General features: G+C 40.8%; 1 protein-coding gene across 8 annotated transcripts in view; it reads left to right on the forward strand.

Annotated features, from left to right (window-relative positions):
- Positions 1 to 22,349, forward strand: part of PPFIA2 (protein tyrosine phosphatase, receptor type, f polypeptide (PTPRF), interacting protein (liprin), alpha 2) — a 414,803-nt gene that overhangs the window by 313,918 nt on the left and 78,536 nt on the right. For all 8 annotated transcript variants that reach the window (XM_015413721.1, XM_015413717.1, XM_015413720.1 and 5 more), the window contains 6 exons: positions 1,383 to 1,604; positions 7,203 to 7,349; positions 9,848 to 9,982; positions 17,166 to 17,249; positions 18,426 to 18,557; positions 21,071 to 21,133. In XM_015413721.1, coding sequence (XP_015269207.1) covers positions 1,383 to 1,604; positions 7,203 to 7,349; positions 9,848 to 9,982; positions 17,166 to 17,249; positions 18,426 to 18,557; positions 21,071 to 21,133 — 783 coding nt within the window. The remainder of the gene's footprint in view (positions 1 to 1,382; positions 1,605 to 7,202; positions 7,350 to 9,847; positions 9,983 to 17,165; positions 17,250 to 18,425; positions 18,558 to 21,070; positions 21,134 to 22,349) is intronic.

Genomic DNA, 22,349 nt, shown 5'->3' on the forward strand with positions numbered 1-22,349 from the left:
GGGCAGCTGTGCTTGCTCTTTAAGCATCTCTCAATGTGCCCCCAACTGTATCCTTAGCCTGTAAGTTCTGTGGTCATACACTAGGCTTCTTCTTTACCTTTTTTCTCCCATTAATAGAACAAATATAGAGTCCAGTGGCATGCACACAAAAGCTCATACCTTGAATAAACCTTTGTTGGTCTTAAAGGTGCCACTCTAATTCCCAAAGTTAACTTTTCTGGAGATTATTTTTCTTAGAATGTATTGAAGAACAGAAGCAATTTAACCCTTATATAAGACAGTGCACACATCTGTCTACCCGAAACATGTGCTTCCTGCGGGAGTAAAAATGTGTTTTGCTGCTTCAGAACAACATGGCTCACCTCCTGGAACTATCTCCCATTAATAGTTAATTTTCTGACTTTGGGAGTTGCTCCAGCAGTGTTGTGATTTGCTTCTCTTATCTGGCATCACTTACCCTGGGACCTTAACACCAGGCCAAAGGAAACGTTTCTCCATGCAGAGCAAACTTTACTTATTTTGCCACAGGTGACTGCCTCAACCTTAGATGGTTCTAAGCAACAATCAGGTACCCTTACAGTTGCCAATTGGTTGCAGCTCTTAAATGGAACTGCTTTCTTCAGAAGCAGTATACTCTGAGGGAAAAACCTGTACTGCAGTTCCATTTATGCTTTCCTTGTAGGCTTCCAGAGGAACTTAACTGAATGCTAAGGACTGTCAGTCTAGGTTGCTCCGGTGCCCAGCCTGACACGTCCTCCACCAGGGAAGACAGGCTATGCATTGGTTAGGTTAAAACCAGTTAATCTAGGGTCTCTGCCACATGGCAGGGAAAAAACGAGGCGAAGCGGCGCTCCCCGGCACGATCAGATGCCGGGGAGGAAGCTACGAGTGGGAGGGGGAGGCTGCCGAACTGCACATGCTCGAGCATGCGCAGTACGGCAGGGGAGTGGAAATGCGGCGGTGGCAAGACGCGCCGCCGATCCCACGGCCAGGATAATGCGGCCCAACCGGATGAACCACCGAAGGTAGGTGGTTCATCTTCGACATGTGTCATCGGGGGAAGGGCCGGGTTGGAGGCGAGAGCGCGACGCCAGCCAGATGTTGGCGTGGGATCGCGCCCGTTTGATGCGTCTCCAATTCGGCCCGCTCCCGGCCCAAACTGCCTCGTATGAACGGGGCCTAGGTTAGGTTAAAACCAGTAATAAAATCCAGTACAGAATCAATATATAAAACAGGCTATTCCAAGGTGGTGAGGAATTTCAACAGAATATTGCATCTTCCAGTTTAACATCTCATTAAAAAGTCAATTGTTTATGAATGTTGATTTTGTAAGCCTCTTTCCATATCCTCAGTAGATAAGTGTTACTGTTGCTTTGTTTCAGCGTCTATCAAATGGCTCTATAGATTCAAATGATGACACCAGTCAATTGGTGGAACTACAGGAGCTTCTTGAAAAGCAGAATTATGAAATGGCACAGATGAAGGAACGCTTGGCTTCATTATCTTCCAGAGTTGGGGAAGTAGAGCAAGATGCAGAGACAGCGAGGAAGGAACTAATTAAAACTGAAGAAATGAACAATAAATATCAGAGGGACATTAGAGAGGTGAGCAAATTATACCATCTCCATTTATTGGTTCTTAAAAAAATGGATGTCATTATGAGAAATGATGGAATATTAGTCCATACACTAAAGGTATGGGAGGGTATGGCAAATGATCACAGCAAACTGCACATGTTTTTGAATTCTCAAGACTAACCCTACATTAATCCATTGAAAGAAGTATAATTTGCATTTCTACATGTGTACCTAATGGGTTCAAAAGAGTGCTGTCTCATCATCTTGACCTGAATGCTCCACCATTTTTTCGTAGTATATTTGACAGCATTTAACACACATACACATGACTGTTTCCACACAGTAAGTGTCTATGTGCAGTGGATAGCCATCTAGGAGTTTAAATTTTTTAAAAGGATTATTTCTTTTAACTATGACATTTTTTACCCTGCCTTTCTTCCAAAGAGTTCAGGTCACCATACCTATTTTTCTGTCCTCCATTTGATCCTCAGAACAAGGGTAGGCTGAGAGAGTGTATGATACTTGTGGTGAAACACTATCAATGATTAATTTTCATCATAGAAGTCAGCAGCTATGATAGTTTAAAATGGCCATAAAATGGTGGCTGTTATGTGTGAAGAAATTCTTTTTTTTTCTTTGGAGGTTTGAAATGAGCAAAACTTTTGCTCTGAGTTTTAAAAGTTTTTTTCCCCTCTGAGCAGAGAACAGGCAAAAAGGAGGAAGTCAGTCAATGGCTTTCCAGGCTTTCCTCAGCTACCTCTCAAGATATGCTAATCAGTGGGTCAAGCTCTGCCCCTTTTCCAAGCAGGGAACAGAGATTTGACTTTAGACTAGAAAGGCTCCAGGAAGAATCTCCAGGACGAAACTCCAGGAAACGCTTCTCTGACTTGGCCTGACCTGGTCAGTGAGTGGGGAAAGGAGAGGTGATAAAACTCAGGGGAGCGAGGAGGAAGCTCTTTCATGCTGGGTCCATCAGGGCAGACAGAACTCTTAGCTGAGGACTAGATGACCTGGCCATTGATCATGGCCCAGAGAGCTGCAGAAAGTTTCAAGGTAGTGGCAACTCTGAAACTTTAGCAGCCTGTCCTATATTTTAACATCTGATAGCTCATATATAGAGAAAGGAAAATAGGATTTCCATTTTACCCATTTCTTTTGAATCTCTTAGGTTGTGGTCAGATGGTTATTTAGATCTGACCCAGGCACAAATGCCTGGGGGATTTAAAGGGAACGATCCGACAGCGACATCTGGGAAAGGTGCCACTTCCGTGATTAGCCCATTTAGCCCCGCCAGGGAGCCGTACTTAAAAGATACCGGTGAAAGTCCAGTGCTGATGCTTCCCGATGGGCCAATGACAGACTTTCCCCCATCTGATCATTCCATTGTGCCATTTTTAAAAAATCTCTAAGTGATATGCACATAAATGCATATACAAATGATAGCCACGGAGCTCTGCTCAATCGTCACGGATACTTTAATGTTTATGAATGGCCCGTCAACTTAATGAACATCAATAATTGTAATTGGACCTAAAGGGAGGATAAGATAGGTCTTTCCACACACAAAGTAGTCCCTCATGCAGTGCTTTAACCATTTGATTCCGTGCATGTGCGGAAAAACAAGTACGCAGTGAAGCGCATATGCACATGCACAAATGAATTTTTTTTAAAAAACCAGACCGTGCTGCTCCGTCAGTGGATGCCATGTAGACAATTCACAGCGGAGTCCACGCATGGTAAGGCAATTCACTGGGGGAGCTGTCTGGTCATGCAACACCAGATAAAAAAGATCAGGATCAAATTAGAGCCAGGCCGATGGCAGGATTAGCTGCCCTTCTGAACACAGCCTTACTCAGTTTGGTGCTCTGCTGAAAGTATGCTTATGAGCATTTTCTTTTGAATAAATACTTCATAACTTTTGATGCTGGTAGTTGTTCTCTGTACTACATAGACCTCCACCATCTTGGACACACTATTTTAAAAGGGAGTGCCAAGGGGAAGACAGGCAGTTGGCAAGTGGCTATTCCTCCAGGGGTGCATAAGGCAGTAAATTGTCCCTGTGGTGACCAGGCACTGGGCAGTGGGAGACACAGAAGCAAGGCCTTAGAACTTGGACCACCGAATAGCTAAAGGTAAAGGGTGTTCAAAGGGATCGCAGTTCCTTTAAACACATTCCAGGTGCATTTGCCACTTTGAGAAGGCATTTAAAAGGACCGCAAACCTCGGATGAGTTTGAAGAGCTGCAGGAAAATATCCACAAATTGGGTGAGTGGCAGAAGAAGTTCAATGTTGGTAAGTGTAAGGTGATGCACATTGGAAAAAAGAATCCCAGCTTCAAGTATAGGCAGTTGAGGTCTGAACATGCTGAAACTGAGAGGGGGAAAGATCTTGGGGTCATAGTAGGTAGCTCAGTGAAAGTGTTAACCCTGTGTGCTGCAGCAGTGAAAAAGGCAAACTCTATGTTTCACACTCATCCATAATAATACACTCTCAATCCACTTTCAATGTACTTTGCAAGTGGATTTTGCCATGTGAAATAACAACATCTACTTGCAAATCATCGCTGACATGGAACTGCATTATTGAGCATGTGTGAAAGTGCTCCTTGTTAGAAATTATTAAGGAAAGGGACTGAAAATAAAATGACCAATATTATAATGCTCCATATAGATCTATGGTGTGGCCTGATTTGGAATACTGTGTGCAGTTCTGGTCACTGTATCTCAAAAAGGATATCACAGAGCCAAAAGAAGTACACAAGATGGAGCTCTTCCACCAGGCTTTCAACTAGGAGCTGCCACCATTATCAATAACAACTGAAATCTATAGAGCCTGGTTCCTGGTTTGCTCTCGACAGCCTGTGCTCGCCAATGATATTTGAGAAGACCAGCTACCTGAGCAATTAGATAAATTATGGAATGCACTCATGTGCTAATGCCATCTTTATGACACCAAAACAATACTGCTAGCACTTTAATATTACATTGCTTTAATGAACTAGTTTTAGATGTTTCATGGTAAATTGATTGTTTTAAGATGTTTTATGGTTAATTATGTATTCACTTCTTGTAAGGCACCCTGAGTCTGCTTAGGAGGGCAGGGCAGGGTATAAATCGAAAAATAAATAAATAAATAAAAGTGGGCAACCAAGATTATTAGGAGATTGGCACACCTTCCCTATGAGAAAAGGCTGAAGAGTCTGGGACTTTTCTATTTAGAAAGGAGATTACCTGGGGGGGGGATATGACAGAGGTTTATAAAATTATGCATGTGGTAAAGAGAGTGGAAAGACAGAACTTTTCCTCCCTCTCCCAAAATACTAGACCTCAAGGGCATCCAGTGAAGCTGATGGGCAATAGATTCAGGATGGACAGAAGGAAATACTTCTTTACACAGTGAATGATTAAAATGTGGAATTCACTGCCAGAGGATGTAGTGATGGCCACAGGCAGCTTTAAAAGATAATTAGACAGATTCATGGAGGATAGGTCTATCAGTGGCTACTAGGTGACTAAAGAGAACCTCCACATCCAGGGGAACTGGTTGATCACTCTGTGAGACATGATGCTGGATGAGATAGACCACTGTTCTGATCCAGCAAGGCTCTTCTTATGGTCTTATGTCAGTTTCAGAGATGTTCCCAATCCCTGGTACCATCATTTTACCCCAAAGTTCTTCATCTGTTGTGTCATGGTTCTCTCTTCTCCCAGACCAGTCCAGGATTGGAAAAGGAAAGAATCATGTACTGAAACAAGGGAATTACACAAGAACCCAGGAGAGATAGGCTCCCTAGATTTACAAACACGTGCCACCAGAACCTTTCACTATCGTCCCCTCCCAATGCAGAGCAAGGTTCAGACTCTTCACTGGCCTCTGGGACTTATTACAAGAATACTCTTAGCAAGGTAGCAGCAATCGGACAAGCAGTTTCAGGCAACAGAATTTAAGCTTAGAGTCAATGTACATCAATCAGACACAAGTTATAACAGAATAAAGTTTATTTAGCAGAGAACTTGCAATCAGGCTAGAAAAGATTAGAAAATAACAACTTATGGCCCTTGGCCCTCACTAAACATTAAAGATCTGCATAGTTACCAGGGTGATCCATAGTCCAAGACAGTGCATTGTAATAAAGTCCACTAAGTCCCATCTTTGTCTAAGGTGCCAGCCATGTGGTCAGCTGCACCAAAGAATCCTTTGTCTCCCAAAAAGCACATGACAGAGACACAGCATATCAGGGTACATCCAAGAACAGAGAGAGCAAGCCAAAAGAAGAGAGCTCCTCTCTACAGGGTCAGGCAATTAAACCCCACTCTCATTATGACCAGCTATGGCCAGTAGCCAATCCAATGAGGCAGGTACTTTCCAAATTTGGGGTTGTCATGGTGAATGGGTGGGGGGAGGTTGGGTCTGGACATCATCCTCCTGCAGTAAGATGATACCAGAGCCCCTCCCTCCTTAGCCTACATGCTCTTCTGCCATGCTCCGGCAGAGGCATGTGGTTTATGGGGGGCAATTCAAGCAAATGGTCAGCCATCTGGCCTCAAGAGGAAATCAAACCAACAGGGGGTCAGCAACATACATTCCAAAGGGGAAACATGAAGCCCTATAACATCACAAGGGATACATGAAGGCTTTAGGAATCAATTTTCCTATACATGTTGATCAAAGTTTCATAGGTTGTTGGATTACATTTCAGTCTTTATTTCTCATCATTCATAGCAATGATATCTATTGCAATGTAATCTGTTTAAAGGTTTCTTTATTTATGCATGTGGTTTTGATTGCCCATAATATGTCAACTATAATAATATAGAGCATTGGGTGAGAGGCGAGGATCACAAGAATTTGTGTAACTTGTTAATAAGTATGTAATCTGTTCAGAGAAATAGTTTGTATGACCCAGCATGTAAGAGATGCAACTGACATCTTCTTAACATCCAAAGAAGGCTTTGGTTCTCCCTCAAAGGAAGAAGCATGAGCAGCCTTACAACAGGAGTATGCTTTTTCAGTGTTACAAACTGTCCTGAAAAAAGAACTGCAAATCACTTGTGCTTCCTGTTCCCCCTATAATGAGCCACATGCAACTTTTTTTCATGGTACTCTGGTGACCAATGCAGACATGGGCATAGTATCAGATCAGCAATATACAACACATATAATAAGCAGGCATGACCATTTGTAGGGAGAAGAAAACTCAGTCAAAGAAAACGAAACACTGCAACCTCAGGGATGGAAGAGAGAACCAGAGGCTTATGAATCTCTTTGAAATGAGCTTTTTTTAACAGTAGAAAGGTATATTAGCATGCCCCTAGGTACATGGGGGCAGTAGCAGGCACACAAGCAATACCAAAGATAGCAGCCATCAAAAGTACCTTCTCCTCCCCCAAAAAAAAATATTTAGCAACTCTGCCATGAAATGCTACTCAAACTACTTCTCAGATTTTCCTTGCACATTCACACTTTGAGGTTCCTCTTGAGAACAATTGCAGCTTTCTCCTGGTTGGTTGTGACTTCACATCTTTCAAAATGGACTTTAGATAAGAGCAGTCTATTGCTGGTCCAACATGAATACTGGCAACCTGTGTAAACTATGGCATTTGATGTACTTTTCCTTCCTTCAAGGCTATGGCACAGAAAGAAGACATGGAAGAAAGAATCACAACTCTGGAGAAGCGTTACCTAAGTGCACAGAGGGAATCCACTTCCATCCATGACATGAATGATAAGCTAGAAAATGAACTTGCAAACAAGGAGGCCCTCCTGCGTCAGGTTCAGTATCTGGATCACTACTAGGGCTACAAAGAACTTTTGAAGAGAACAGTCTTGTACATTTAATTATCATGTACACTGCATTTTTCTTTAAAAGAAATTCAAATTTGTTATCTTGCTGTGAACTTAGACTGCCTTCCCAGATATTGGGGGATTTGGGTCAACAAAGAATTAGGATTTGTCTGTCAAGCAGGAAAAGAGGCAACAGTGGATCAGATTAGGCAGAGTTTAATTTTAACCAGGGCTAAGCCCCAGCTTTAATATAAGTGCTTTGTACTGGAATATGTGAAATAGTCAGACATGGCTTCTGCCAAATTAAGAGAACAAAGTCCTGGAAGTTTGATATGATTGGATCTGCTGAAGGTGAAAAAGAGTCAATGCAAAGAAAAGGTAACAGTGAAGCAGATCTATCAAAAACTGGAACTCACATGCAACAGAGTGCACAGTTGCAAGAGCTCCCTTTAACCATCCACAGACTGAAATGGGAGGCAGGATTTGCAGTGGCTTTCAGGGAAATATCAATGGCTGTGACCACACACAATCCACTTTCAATACACTTTCCAACTGGATTTTTACTGTGTGAACTGGTAAAATCCAGTTTGAAAGTGCACTGAAAAATGGATTGGAAGTGGATTATTTAGTGTGTGTGATTGCAGCCAATGATTGCAGAGTGCAAGATAAACATAATATAGTGGCAAATCAAAAGAATACTTTTAAACATTTTAATCTTCACATGGGAGTGAAAATTGTATGTTTCAGTCTTGACTTGTAAAAACATGGGACAAGAAAAGCAACTGCTTGTGCTTTCCAGTCTGTCATTGCCATTCTTCTTCTTCTTCAGTAGATTTGTATGTACATTATTACATGGTTTGCCAATTGGTTTAGACATATGGAAAAGCTAGCCAAATTGAATATTTGGGAGTCAATATGCATACGCCATTGTCTGAATAATAGAACTTTACTTGGTATCGGTGACAGTATCTGAGGCCATGATGGTATAAGAACAGATGGATTTCTTGACTACAAGTTATGTGCACTGCATTTAATATTCACACACAGGTTAGTCAGTGTTTGTGACAGTAAAGTGAAGACCATCTTGGGATTCTCCTGACCCTTGTGATGCAGTAGGTAGAGTTTGGTGCAAATTCATTACCCTCCTTATTATAGCAACAGCTTACAGTAATGGAAAACAGCAATGTTTAGCATAACACTCAGTGACTGTTGTTGTTGTTCAGTCGCACAGTTGAGTCCGACTCTTTGCGACCCCATATGTGACTGTAGTCTCTCCCCAAATAATGAAGATGACAGTTCCTCTAACAATATGGCAATCCCCTGCAGCCATATCTACGGCCTACAACTGCAATATGAAATATAACTAGATAAATAGTTCATCACATTTTCCCATGTAACCTCTACCCTTCCTTTTTTTTAAGTACCCGAGGGTACACTTTTATTATTATTTTCATTTATATACTACAGACATACATACATACAAACAACACACAACTACCCCCAAGAACATATAACAAATAGCAAGACTTTTATCACTCCTTCTGCTTATTATATTTCTAAATTCATTATCTATTTTACTAAGCTTATCTTTTCTGCGTTCTCAAATTACTACATTTATCCATCAGTTGCGTTTACATTATACCAATCATAAAATCTCTTCCAAGTTTTTTGAAAGGTCCATTCTATGCCGGCTCTCAACTCAAGTGTCAGTTTGTCATTTTCCGCCATTTCAAATAACTTGTTCACATACTCTTGTTTAGTTGGTGTTTCCATTATTGTCCAATATTTGGCATAAACTATCTTTGCAGCTGTCGACATATGAACTATCAAATACCTATCTGCTTTATCAAAGTCTTTCGGAAATATATTCAATAACAGTATCTCTGGAGTAAACGGGATATTAGTTCTTATTATTTCTTCCATTATCTCATGAATCCATCTCCAATACCTCTTTGTAACATCACATAGCCACCACATGTGGCCTCTACCCTTCCTTTAATGGACTAGTGTAAATCTGTAGCTTGGTTAAAATAATGTCAGGTTTTCCATAGTCTGCAATCAGTTACTCTTTCTTCCTAACTGGCTGAAACATCTTTGCTTTGCCTTAATATGATCCTGAATATCTGAATCATGAGATTTGTGTGCAAAATACAGTTTTGCTATTTTGACCTGTGCAGTAATTCTCTATGCCAGCATTACAGTAGAGAGAGACTACAGATAGTCTTCCTTCTCTCTTGTGAAAAGCCCCTAGCTCTGCTTTGATCTAGCCCTAGGGGCAGATGATATGCATCAGTTATCACCTTGCATAAAAATTAAGATATGTGCAAGTCTATGGTTTAAAAATTTATAATATCTGAATTAAGCTTTTCTATAAGCTTTCACTATTCTTCCTTTTCCTTGTAAATGATTCTGTCCCCCCCCCCAACTTCAGTAAATACCTTATTCAGCTTTAAAATTGTTTTAATCGTATGTTTTCTGGGTTCCAGATGGAAGAAAAAAACAGACAGCTTCAAGAACGTCTTGAATTAGCTGAGCAAAAACTACAACAAACAATGCGGAAAGCAGAGACATTGCCTGAAGTGGAAGCTGAACTGGCTCAAAGAATTGCAGCACTGACAAAGGTAGGATAAACTGAGGAGTAGGTTAATTGCAGAAATATATTTTCCTTTAACATTGATTGTCATCCCTTTTTCCTCTCTTCAGCATCACCAGCAGCAATAAAAGCCTATTTTGGAATGGACAAAGATGATTCTTCTTAATGGCACCGTAAATAAACACTAATCATATATGAAGTTTTTGCTTTAATTTAACATAATGGCAGAGGTGTTGCTTGGTTTTTACTGTATGGCTTGAGTACATTTCTCTCAATATTCCGAAGGAGGTTTTTTTTTTTTATAATACTTTGTATTATAAAAGAGTTACAATTATTCCAGTTTAGCTAAAATCATGAGCTTTGTTTGCCATTGAATTTTTTCCCATGATTTTCTACATCACATGAATTAGAAGAAAGACTGTGATCACTTTCATGAAAATAAATGACAAGGCAAAAACCACTTTCTTTTTAAGACCCTGCTCAAAGTAATTGTGGAGGGGTGTGTGCTCATGAGTGGGTAGTTTGTTTGTTATGCCAGTAAAGGTTACTGGAAATTGGAATTGGGTAGTTTGTAAAGAAGCTGTAGCTGATGAAATGTTCCCAGTCTTGCACAGAGCTATAAGTATAGGCACATCTGAAATTTGTATATATCACAGTGGGTGGATATGCAAGTAACCATAGGTAATAGAAGATGCACAAGGTATTGGTGTGACTTTCCTTCGCTTTTCCTTGTAATATCCAAAACAAACGTTTTTTGTTGAATTTTGGCCATATTTCCTGCACACCTTGTTGAAAGTAAACCCTGTTGACCTAACCGGAATTCACCTTCAGAATAAACATGCATAGGATTGCTCTGTTAATCATAAAATCCTTGTTGGCACCAAATAATAGAAAGAAAGCCTTTTGCAAGCCCAGTCTTTACATCAGTTATGCAGGACAGTCATTTTAAATGTGAGTAGCCCCTAAGGATGACCAAAGGACCCCAATTTTATTGTTAAGATTTCATTTTTAAAAAATTACAATTGGCCTTTTTATCTAAATACCCAAAACATTTCAGACGTCCTTGTAGAAGGTACACAGTTGAAACTCATCTGAGACAGATCAGGCAGTTGGCCCCTTATCTCACCCCACGAGACCTAGCTACAGTGACACATGCAATGGTTACTTCCATACTGGACTATTGTAACTCTCTACGTGGGGCTGCCCTTGACCCTGCTCTGGAAGTTGCAGCTAGGCAGAATGCGGCAGCAGGGGTGTTGATGGTGACACCTGTGTGGGCTCGCATCCACCCTATAAATAAAAGGAGAATAGATGTAATTTGTTACAGGACTTAACAGGAAACAGGCTGCCTATTGAATTCCGGATCCGTTTCAAGGTGCTGGTACTTACCTTTAAAGCCCTGTATGGCCAGGGGCCAGCATACCTTCGAGACCACCTCTCCCCATATGAGCCCCAGAGGACACTGAGGTCCATGGATCAACATCTGCTAGCAATCCCCAGCCCCAGGGACGTCCTACTAGCCTCGACCAGGGCCAGGGCTTTTTCGGCCCTGGCCCCTACCTGGTGGAATGAGCTCCCATACGAGATCAGAGCCCTGCGGGATCTACTACAGTTCCACAGGGCCTGCAAGACAGAGCTCTTCCACCAGGCTTTTGGTGGAGGCGGCGGATGTCCCTCTTATTTCCTGGCTATCTCCCCCTTAGTGGCCTGGATTTTAACATCGGTACTGCTGAATTGAATTGACATTGGTGGCCTGGACTTTAACATAAATATTGTTGAATTGATATCAGAATTAGCTTGTTTGCACAGTATTTTATCTTTTTATTGTTTTAGTTGTTGTTAATTGTGGTTTTAATAATATTGTACTGAGATTGTTGTGAACCACTCTGAGCCTGTTTATGGGGAGGGTGGTATACAAATCAAATTTTTTAAAAAATCCAGCAGTAATCTGGAAACAGAATCTCAAATGCACACATGGAGGTCCCCTACCCACAGGCACTTCTGTATTGATTTCTGTAGAGACATCAACATGCAGAAAGGAATGTTTGTGCAGATCTCTTCCCTTCACAGAATGAACAGGGAGTTCGTATAATACATACAATGCATACCCACTGGAATGTGGAGTGCCACAAGGGGCGATTCTCTCACAAATGTTATTTAAGATCTATATGCACCCCGTCACCCAATTAGTCCAGAGTTATGGGCTGGGTTGTCATCCTCATGCTGATGACACCCAGCTCTATCTGTTAATGGACAGCCATCCATCTTCTGTTCCTATGAACTTGGCTGAGGCTTTGAATGCTGTGGTTGGATGGTTGCGGCAGAGTCGGTTGAAGTTAAATCCATTGAAGACAGAGGTCCTGTTCCTGGGTCAAGGGGGGTTGGATGTGGGCACCAGGCTCCCCACACTGGAAGGGGTGCCTTGGGTGCCAGCCCAGACAGGGAGGAATCTGGGGGTGACACTGGATGCCTCTCTTTCCATGGAGGCCCTGGTTGCTGCAGTTGCCAATTCTGTGTTTTTCCATCTTAGGCAGATTGGGCTACTGAAGCCCTATCTTTTCCCCCAGGACCTAGCAACAGTGACCCATGCAATGGTCACTTCCAGACTTGATTACTGCAACTTGCTCTATGCAAGCTTGCCCTTGAAGTTGATCCAGAAATTACAACTGGTGCAGAATGCGGTGGCACGCCTGTGCGGGTTCACATTAGGCACGTGCTCCGCCAACTGCATTGGTTGCCAGTTCAGTCCCGGATTCGCTTCAAGGTGCTGTTTTTGGCCTTTAAAGCCTTATACAGCCTGGGACCAAAATAAGGGACCGTCTCTTCCCATATATGCCTCAAAGAGCATTACACTCTAAAGATCAACACCTCCTGGTGGTCCCTGGCCTGAAAGATGCCTGACATGCCTCAACCAGGGCCAGGGCTTTCTCTGTCCTGGCCCCAGCCTGGTGGAACATGCTCTGTATTGAGACCAGGGCCCTGTGGGATCAATTCTGCAGGGCCTGCAAGATGGAGCTGTTCTGCCAGCCCTTTGGTTGAGACAGCGGGAGCCCATATATGGCCTCCCTGAGATTGCTGTCACCCGTCCATTTATTGGCCACCAACAACTGGCCTTTAACTCACCGCACTATCAGGCCAGAACTTAATAGCCAACTGACACTGTTTCAAGCTGTTCCCATTGTTTCAATTGTTATAATGTTTTATCGTGTTTTAGAAATTGTATTTATTATAATGATGTTACCCACCCTGAGCCCGCTCACAGGATAGGCGGGGGATATAAATGCAAATAATAAATAAATAAATTTTGGGTTGGGATGAATTGGCAGTAAGCTGCCTGTTCCCTCCAAGTCCAAGCAATGATTGTAACCTATGACCCACAGCCATAGTGTCCCAAGCATTTTCATGTTTGCTCAGATAGACAGCATACATATAAGCCTGGTGGAAGGAACAGTTTAATATATTAAAAAAGAATTTATCATTATTTCCTGGTGGCTCTCATAGGCTCATATTTTAAAAGCTAAACAAAGTAATATTTCGTGGATTAGATTTTTAGAAGGCTAGCTAATTTTCTGAAGACAGTTTGCCTTGTATCTGGAGTACTTCTTCAGTCCATTTTGTTAAATAGGCATCTGATCTGTTGAAGTGAGAATTCACAGTACTTGAATGTGAGGCTCTGTAATCTGTCGATGATCCTGTGTAAGATTTTAAATTTTAAATAGGAAGAACATTTGCATAAAGTCAGCAATGGAGAATGGTTTTAAATAAATATATAATTTAGGTGGTTTCATTGTATCATATTGACAGTTTAGCACTGTAATTTGCAGACTATGGGTTTTGTACAAAATATCATGACCTTTGATGCAAAAGATGGAATTTTGCATGAGTACATGTCCTATTGAGTCCATTTTTGGTGGTGCATCTCTCTGTGCATAACAGATATGTGATCAGAGACTTGGTGGCCCTGATTGGACAGAAAAGCAAGATATACATGTAAATCAATCAATCACAGCATTGTCCTGACATTTCAATCAATAAAGAAGTACTTGTATGCAGGATGGATACTAGGAGCTTCTGCATGGGAAGGAACAGTAATATGGCATAATATTTTTCCTAAGTATTTATCATGGGCTTGATCCAACCAGCTTTTCTACAGGTGAGAAAGGGAGGAAAGGGTCCCCCTTGACCACCAAAAGGCTATGCTGGGAATCCTGCATGTATGAAAGGCATGTGCAATGGGACTGGAATAAGGAGAGGAATTAAGTGAGGGTAAAAAACTGGCTGGATCCCACCCATTGTGATGTATTTCTTCATTATATCATAATCTCATAAATCGTTACAGTATACTGTTTCAAAATAATTTTAATGTATAAAAATGAAGTATGGTAACACTAAACTTGGCTAAAATAAACTTATTTTGCATTGTGCAATCCCTTTACAAATTTTGGAAGTTCTTGGTACAACGAGGAGATGGTTGAGCTCAGCCTCTTAGGAAGCACCAGGATCAAGAAGACAACTTAGAAGTATCCACCTACAATGTCTATTTGATGCAACAGGAATTGCAAAGCACAGCAATTACCTATATATTCTTAATTCATGTTGGCTATTTGTATGAACTGATTTAAATGTGCATAGTAAATGATACAGCCTGTCCTTGGTTATACCATTACAAGTACAAATGGAAAGATTAAAAATTGCAATCTAAAAATTCCCTGCACATGTCATTGAGAAGACATCTTGCCTGTCCTCAATCAGGGAACAGTCTACAACATGCTGTTTCTGCATATTGTAGCAACCATATACCAAGAATGAAGCATTTTCAAGTTTTGATTGGCTTAGCTAGAATTTAGAAGCCCATATTTTCACAAAGGTCCATGGAAAAGCAGTCATCACATCTGAGACAGCACCTCCTCTTGGCTATAGTCAGGGTGGTATGAGGATATAACAGGCTGTTCAGCTTCCTAGACGAGCCTTGTCTGTCAAGTATGTAGGCTTTTCAAAACTCAAGCTGAACTCACAAAACATAAAGCATTTTAGATTCTGTTGCCCTTCCCTCTGTTTCAAGGGACTTGATGGGGGGAAATTCCTCACAGAGAAGATATCTAGGAACTGCTTCTGATTGGGCCCATCCTAAGAATCTGTTGCTTTTGTACATTCCAGATCTCCGTTTTGGCACCTCAGATGAAAGGGAACATTTCTTACATCTGAGTTGGCAAGGGGAGGTATTACACCATCCTACATGCTGAACCAACTCCCATGCACGCTATTTTCAATTGCCATGCATGTCTTTTTAAGATGTCCACCTTAGAATTGATCTGGACTGTATTGTTCTAGGCATTTCTCATATTATATAAGGGAAATAAGGCTAATGGGCCTTAGCTTGGGGGGTTTGGTCTGGAAAGTTTGGGTAACCCCTCTCCTTGGTACCCTGGCAATCTGATCCTGCCTGTAGCAAAGAGGAAATGCTATCCATGGTGTAATACTCAAAGACTGCTTCCCCCTTGGCAGTTGAAAGAATTGCAGTTTTACAGATAAGGACAAAAATAAGTTTTCTAACAAATAATCAATTTGCCTTTTCTGTCAGAAAGGGCCTTTATATTCAATGTCCATGTGTTCTGAATACATTTTCAGAATTGTGTACCAACAACTGATACTATTTGTGCCATTTCTTAATTGTGGGTGCATCTGTGAGCCACCACACAAAATGCAGTCCACTTAATGGCCCACCCAATAAGCAACCTATTTTCTGCTCCCCTCCTGGGAATGAAAAAATGGAAGCTGTCAAGCATGTGGCTAGGGGACTGCTGTTGGACTGTTCCGTTTAAAAATTGTGCTTTCAGATGTTTTCAAACAGTATTTGTACCTTTATTGGGGTGAAAGGCATTAACTAGCTGATTAAAATTTGAATCCTTACATTTTTATTTTATGTTATTAGGTAAAAATCCATTTGTGTGAGCCTTTTAGCATTTCCCACTGTTGTTCAATGTTGCTTATAATAAGCATTGAATCCATGGTGATCATATGCCTAGATGCGCTCACTATGCCACAGGAAAACTAAGCCATATCCAGCCACTATTTCTGAGCATGGTAGAGCAATGAGACAAGTGCGTTGCATTCACCACAAGCTGAATAATCTTTACAATGATAAGCTGGAAGAGTTGTTTTTATTGACTGTTAGTACTTTTGCCTTTATACTTGTAAGGGAACCTATCATGACATTATAAATGACTAACCCATTTGAATTAGTGTATTCTGTAACATTATACATTGTTTTCATTATGATAATGTTGTGGGATTTAAAAAAACCTCAAAACCTATTCTGGCATTGGACTCCCAAAGTCTCATTCAGGTGCTGAATTCACCAAAATTTCAATTAGACCTCTTTGCCAGAATTACTTAAAATTATTGAGGCGTAATTTCTCATCAGCCAGCCATCACTAACCTGGAAGTTCCATACTTAGGTTGTTAGCTTTTTTAGCATTCCGTTGTTTTAAGTTCATCCACATCAACTGCCTCATGTCACCCTATTGTAAGTGTGGTTTATTCTACATAAAATTTTGTCAGTTAAAGTATTAAATTTGCAATCACGCTTTTCTTTTAAGCATTCTGTGCTGTGTTCTGTTCAGTGTTGGTGTCTTTAGTTCTGATTTTTCAATTTGTCCCTCTCCTTTTCCTTGACTCGTTAGTCTGATCCAACCTCTTCTACTTCATCTGATGATTATCAATATGTTATGGAAGCTAAACTACAAGAAATGATCTCCATACGTAGGAAGGTAGTCCTACTGGACTTTACTTTCTATTGCTAAATAGAATCCATCTGATTTTGTTTTCATATTCTTAAGAACTCTGTTTTTCTTTAAATTTACGTATTTTTTATTGATAATCAACCATTGTGCCGTTCAGTGCTTAAAGAGCTTACAATTTTATGATGGCAGGTTTGTGTTCAAACCATGCAGTTTGCATGTTACATTTGGCTGATTTCATTGCTCATAAATAACTCCAATGTTTTGCTGAATGCTTGGATGTTAACAGGCCTTTGTAGCTGACACATTTCAAGCAATGCTGTTCAGCTGCCTGTTTGAATAAAAAATTATTTTTTGAAAACTAATTTTGCAGTTAGTAGTAGCTTGCTTTATGTTTACTTTAAAACTAATTGAGATTCTGACTCTCAATACCTTTTTAAGTTTCAGAAAAACTCATATTATTTTTCACAGGCTGAAGAGAGACACGGCAACATTGAAGAACGCATGAGACATTTGGAAGCTCAGCTGGAAGAAAAAAATCAGGAGCTTCAAAGAGTATGTGCATTACAGATAGTTTATTGTATGGTTTATAACTGGATTGGGTAAAGTTGGTTTCTTCATTCTGTTTTCATACATGCTATATAGGCTGGTTCAGGCATTCAACAGTATTTGATTGTGCTTTATTGCTATTTATATTGTAAACCATTTTGTGTTCCTGTGAGATAGAAAGGCAGCTGCTAAATGTTTTAAATAAATAATACACAATAGCATCTGGATGGATGCAGGGATCCTGCAACCAGCAAGGGTCATGGGGAAGACCAGCTGTATTAAACAACACATCTGCTGTGGCCAGAGGCACTCTTTTCAGGTGCCACAGTTGCAGAAATCATGGCAGCCGTGTGCATAATAATTCCCACTGAAGTGATCACCCTGAGGGTTGCCAGTTTTTGATGCAAATAACAAATTCACTGGCTACGGTATACACATTTATGAAGTTAACTGCAAAGACTGCTTTATTAGCCTAGTCAACTGTTTTTAAGCAGCTTATGAGCAAACAATCATTTTATTTTAATGAGAATATGTACTGTCTGAAACAGTTTGCAAATATAAATGTAAACAACTGAAAATGTAAATTATGCAACATGAATGTTGGCAAAAAGAATTTATTTATTTATTAAATTTATACCCCGCCCTCCCCACAAGCGGGCTAAGGGCGGCTTCCATAAAAACATAAATACATTAAAATACACAATATTAGACCAAACAGTAAAACATTATAAATACAAAGTGCTGGCGGCTGATTAAGTTAATCTAGATGGTACATTACAGAAGTAAGTTTCGACTGTCGACTGCTCATAATTAGTTTGATGTTAAAACCACGGGCCAGGCCTGCTGTAACGGCCTGCCTTAAGAGCCTATAGCAGCAGCAGCGGTTTTATTTAGGGATTTATTACTGAAATATTTATTACTGAAACCCAGAATTTCATCCATTTGCTAATATTCAGATTTGAATGTGATGACTCTATTGATATAAGAAAATTATTACCTATCAAAGCTGCGTAATGTTCTGCTTTGGCTCTAGTACTAATAAAATTTATTCTTCGGTAGTATTTGCTTCACTATGTATTATTGTGATTTTATTTGCAGTGTACTAATAATTTTATTTTAATAAGAGCAGCACTTAGTTAACCTTGGAACTGCCCATTTTGTTTCCTTGGTACTTAACTGAAGGCTAGACAAAGAGAAAAAATGAATGAAGAGCACAACAAAAGGTTATCAGATACTGTGGACAGGCTTTTGACAGAATCTAATGAACGCCTGCAACTACATTTAAAAGAAAGAATGGCAGCCTTGGAGGAAAAGGTAAAATAAAATGAGCCAAAAAAGTAACTAATACAGTGTTTGTCTATATGTATTCATGATTTCTTTTATCACAGTTGAAATTTGTTCCTGTTCCTGTAAAATAAAAGCTGTTGAATGTTTATGGTATGATCCAAGACCCCACAAAATCCTCTCCTCTCATGCCCTTTGACATCGAGTCCTCTTTCTTTCTTTCTTTCTTTCTTTCTTTCTTTCTTTCTTTCTTTCTTAGATTTTTACCCCTCCCTCCCAGCAAGGCCGGCTCCGGGCGGCTTACATAACAGCATAAAAATACAATATAATAATACAATATACAGTATAAAATCCAATCAATCACAAATTTAAAACCATGAGTATAACAACATAATAAAGTGCTAGCATTTGATTCCTCAGTGTACAGTCAGCTTCTTATCTTCTTCAGGTGTCCAGGTGCTCGGGTCAAGCTATAATTGGGAACCCCAGGGGGTAGGGCTCGCTTTCCATTAGTGTCAGATGTCAGTGGTGACAGTGATGGTGGTGGCTCCAAAGGCCTGGCAGAAGAGCTCTATTTTACAGGTGGAACTGTAATAGGTCCCACAGGGCCCTGATCTCCTCCGGGAGCTCATTCCACCCTAGTGGAGCTGCCACCAAGAAAGCCCTAGCCCTCATTGTCGCTAGCCTGGTCTCCTTGATAGTCGGGAGGACCAGCCGATTCTGGGTCCCTGATCGCAGAGCTCTCTGGGGGACATATGGGGAAAGGCGGTCCTTCAGATATCCAAGTCCCTGGCCAAAAAGGGCTTTAAAGGTAATAACCAGCACCTTGAACTGAATCCAGCATGCTATAGGCAGCCAGTGCAGTGCTTTTAGGGTGGGCTGAATGAGTTCCCGCACGGGAAGACACAATAACAGCCTCACCGCTGCATTCTGCACTAGCTGCAGCTTCCAGATTTGGGACAAGGGCAGCCCCATGTAGAGGGCATTACAGTAATCCAGTCTCAAGGTGACCATCGCATGGATCACTGTTGCCAAGTCGTTGCATTCGAGGAAGGGAACCAACTGCCTAATCAGCCAGAGATTATAATAGGCTGACTTGGCAGTGGCTGCTACCTGGGTGTCCATTGTTAAGGAGATATATATCCAGGAGCACTCCCAAACTCCTAACCTCCGATGCTGGCACCAATGGCGCCCCATTGAAAGCTGTGAATGGGATCTCTACCCCTGGACCACCCCAACTCAGGCACAGGACCTCCATCTTCGTCAGATTCAATTTCAGCCGGCTCAGCCTAAACCAGCCAGCCACATCTTGCAATTAGGGGCTATGGCTTAGTGGGAGAACACACATTAAGACTTTGGTATCTCCTGCTAAAGGACATCAGGTAGCTAATGTTGGGAAAGAAATTTTTCTGCCTGAGAGCATAGAGAATTGCTGTAAGTTAGAGTAGGCTGAGCCAGAAGGACCAGTGTTCTATCTCAATCTGAGGCAACTTTGTGCATTCAATGTTTGCATAGAATGGATACCTTTGATTTTTAAAAATTTAATTATATTTTCATGTCAATGAGAATGATAGGTATGCTGTCTCACTGAGATATTATATAGTAGACTTGTGCATGGGAGTTGATTTTGTTTCTTTCATTTTTGTTGTTTATTCCAAAAAGGACTGTTTTATTATTGGCCTGTTGCTTCGTTATTGCTTCCTTCATTATTGTTGTTTCATTTTTCATAATTCTGTTTTATAATTGTTTCGGGTTGATTTCAGTGCAAGACATGCACACACACACCCTGTTCTTGGTCTGTACTTGCAGCATTGTAATCATAGTGGCTACGGCTTGCAGTCAAGTCAAGAAAGTTCAGAACCTCTCCCCCTTTCCCCCAGGGAACACTGTGTTCTCTCTTGGCCTTCACTTTAAAATGCCACCTACCTTGTGAAAGGGAAACCAATAGATGCAGAGACTGCAATAACAAAAAAGGTAAAACAAAATGAAAGAAAATCTTGGTGTTGCTTTTTTATTATAGGTCGTTTTCACGGGTAATTTGTTTCAGTTTTATATTAATTACAATAATTACAAAACACCCAACATTTTGTTATTATTATAATTAACAATGAAAGAAATGCACAAGTCTACTATATACTGTACCTAGAACCAGCACAGTACAGTGGTTAACAATTAACATGTTTGATAGGCTAGATCTGGGCTGCCATTTCTGGTCATGGACCTCACTGGATAAGTTTGGGGCAAGAATTTTTTCTTCTAAACTAACTTCAAAAGGTCATAAAATGGGAGCAGGGGAGAATATGTATGTCACCCTGAACTCCTTTGAGAAGAGCAGGATAAAAATGTGATAGGAAAATAGTGTTGATGTTAATAACTTTTGAATGCGTTTATTAATACAATAGTATTGCCAGACAAACTATCTGTTTGAGATAATAAATATATTATTGCCATTGCATGAAGAATGATAAAAAGACTACTTGGTCTGTTTAACCTGTATACCTTGATTTTTGCTGTATCAGTTTTACATTTCTTTTATCTCCTAGAATGTTTTAATACAGGAATCTGAAAGCTTTAGGAAGAACTTGGAAGAATCTTTACATGACAAGGTATTCTAAATATTTTTTCTCAAATTATAATTTTATTAATTTAAAGAAAATTGTTGGATATTTTTATTAATCAGAAAAAAAATATTGTTTGGGGAATCCATCCACCAAAAATGTTCCTAAAGACCATTGAACCAAGTAGTTTAGCACAATGATCTTAAACCTGACACTTCTCTTTCTGCACAGCTTGCCTAAACCTCTTAATGAAATGTCAGTGGGTACAGAAATATTGAGTAGCACCAGAGCAAACATGAGTTACTCCTCAGAAGGTGTATTGGCTGAACTATGTGGCTGGCTTGGTTATCATATCATTTTGCTGTGGTTACACAAAGCTACCCCTGACTTGCTTTGTCATTACATATCTGCTGCTTTCCATAGCAGGCCCATAGCCAGGATTTTTTAAGTCGGGGGGGGCATTTACATTTCTTAGGGGGCACCCTACTCCCGTCCCGAGCTGCTCTGCAGTTTCCCCCACCCGGGCATCTACCAAGCCACCTCCTCCTTGCAGTGGCCCCTCACTCCACCATAGCCAGCCCCTCTTGCCAGACAGCACAGCGCAGCCTGCCAGCAACAAGTACTTTCTGGGAGGAAATAGACTTTTGGGGGGAAATAGAGAGGTGCTGTCTGGCTCTGCGTGACCACCATAGCTGGCCCTTCACACCATACAGCTTTGCAAAAATATCTGGCTCCTTCCCTGCACCCTCTGCCACTCGGGGGCCCTGGGTTGGATGGGAAGTTGTGGGGCCTTGCCAGTAAGTCAGGGGGCCTAACCCTAAGATGTCCCACTGTAGCTACGGGCCTGTTCCATAGTCTTAGCTTTAACAGTGCCATTCGAATAATACTTTTCTGGGAGTAGGCCCCATTGAATAGAGTACAATTCTCAGTAGACCTGCTTAAATTGCTCTGTAGGTGTACTGACTAGATTGAAATTTTCTTGCACTTCCAAGAAGCTTTCGGGTGTAGGATAGAGAGCCACCATTCTTGTTTAATTCATGGGTTTCACCCAAACATGATCAGAGTCTCAAGTCATGACCTTTGCAGTGCAACACAATATAAGTCATTTACCATTGGCTTAGAGAAGCAGCCAAATTAAGTATCAGTATTTCTACTAAATGTCATTTTCCTCTTTGCCTTACAGCCACTAGAAAAAAATACTTTATCTTGGAATAAATATAAAGATTTTTTTTGGGGGGGGGATCAAATTAAATTGAAATAAGGG

Source organism: Gekko japonicus, unplaced genomic scaffold (genome assembly GCF_001447785.1).
Source record: "Gekko japonicus isolate JY-2015 unplaced genomic scaffold, Gekko_japonicus_V1.1 scaffold649, whole genome shotgun sequence".
Lineage (NCBI taxonomy): Eukaryota > Metazoa > Chordata > Lepidosauria > Squamata > Gekkonidae > Gekko > Gekko japonicus.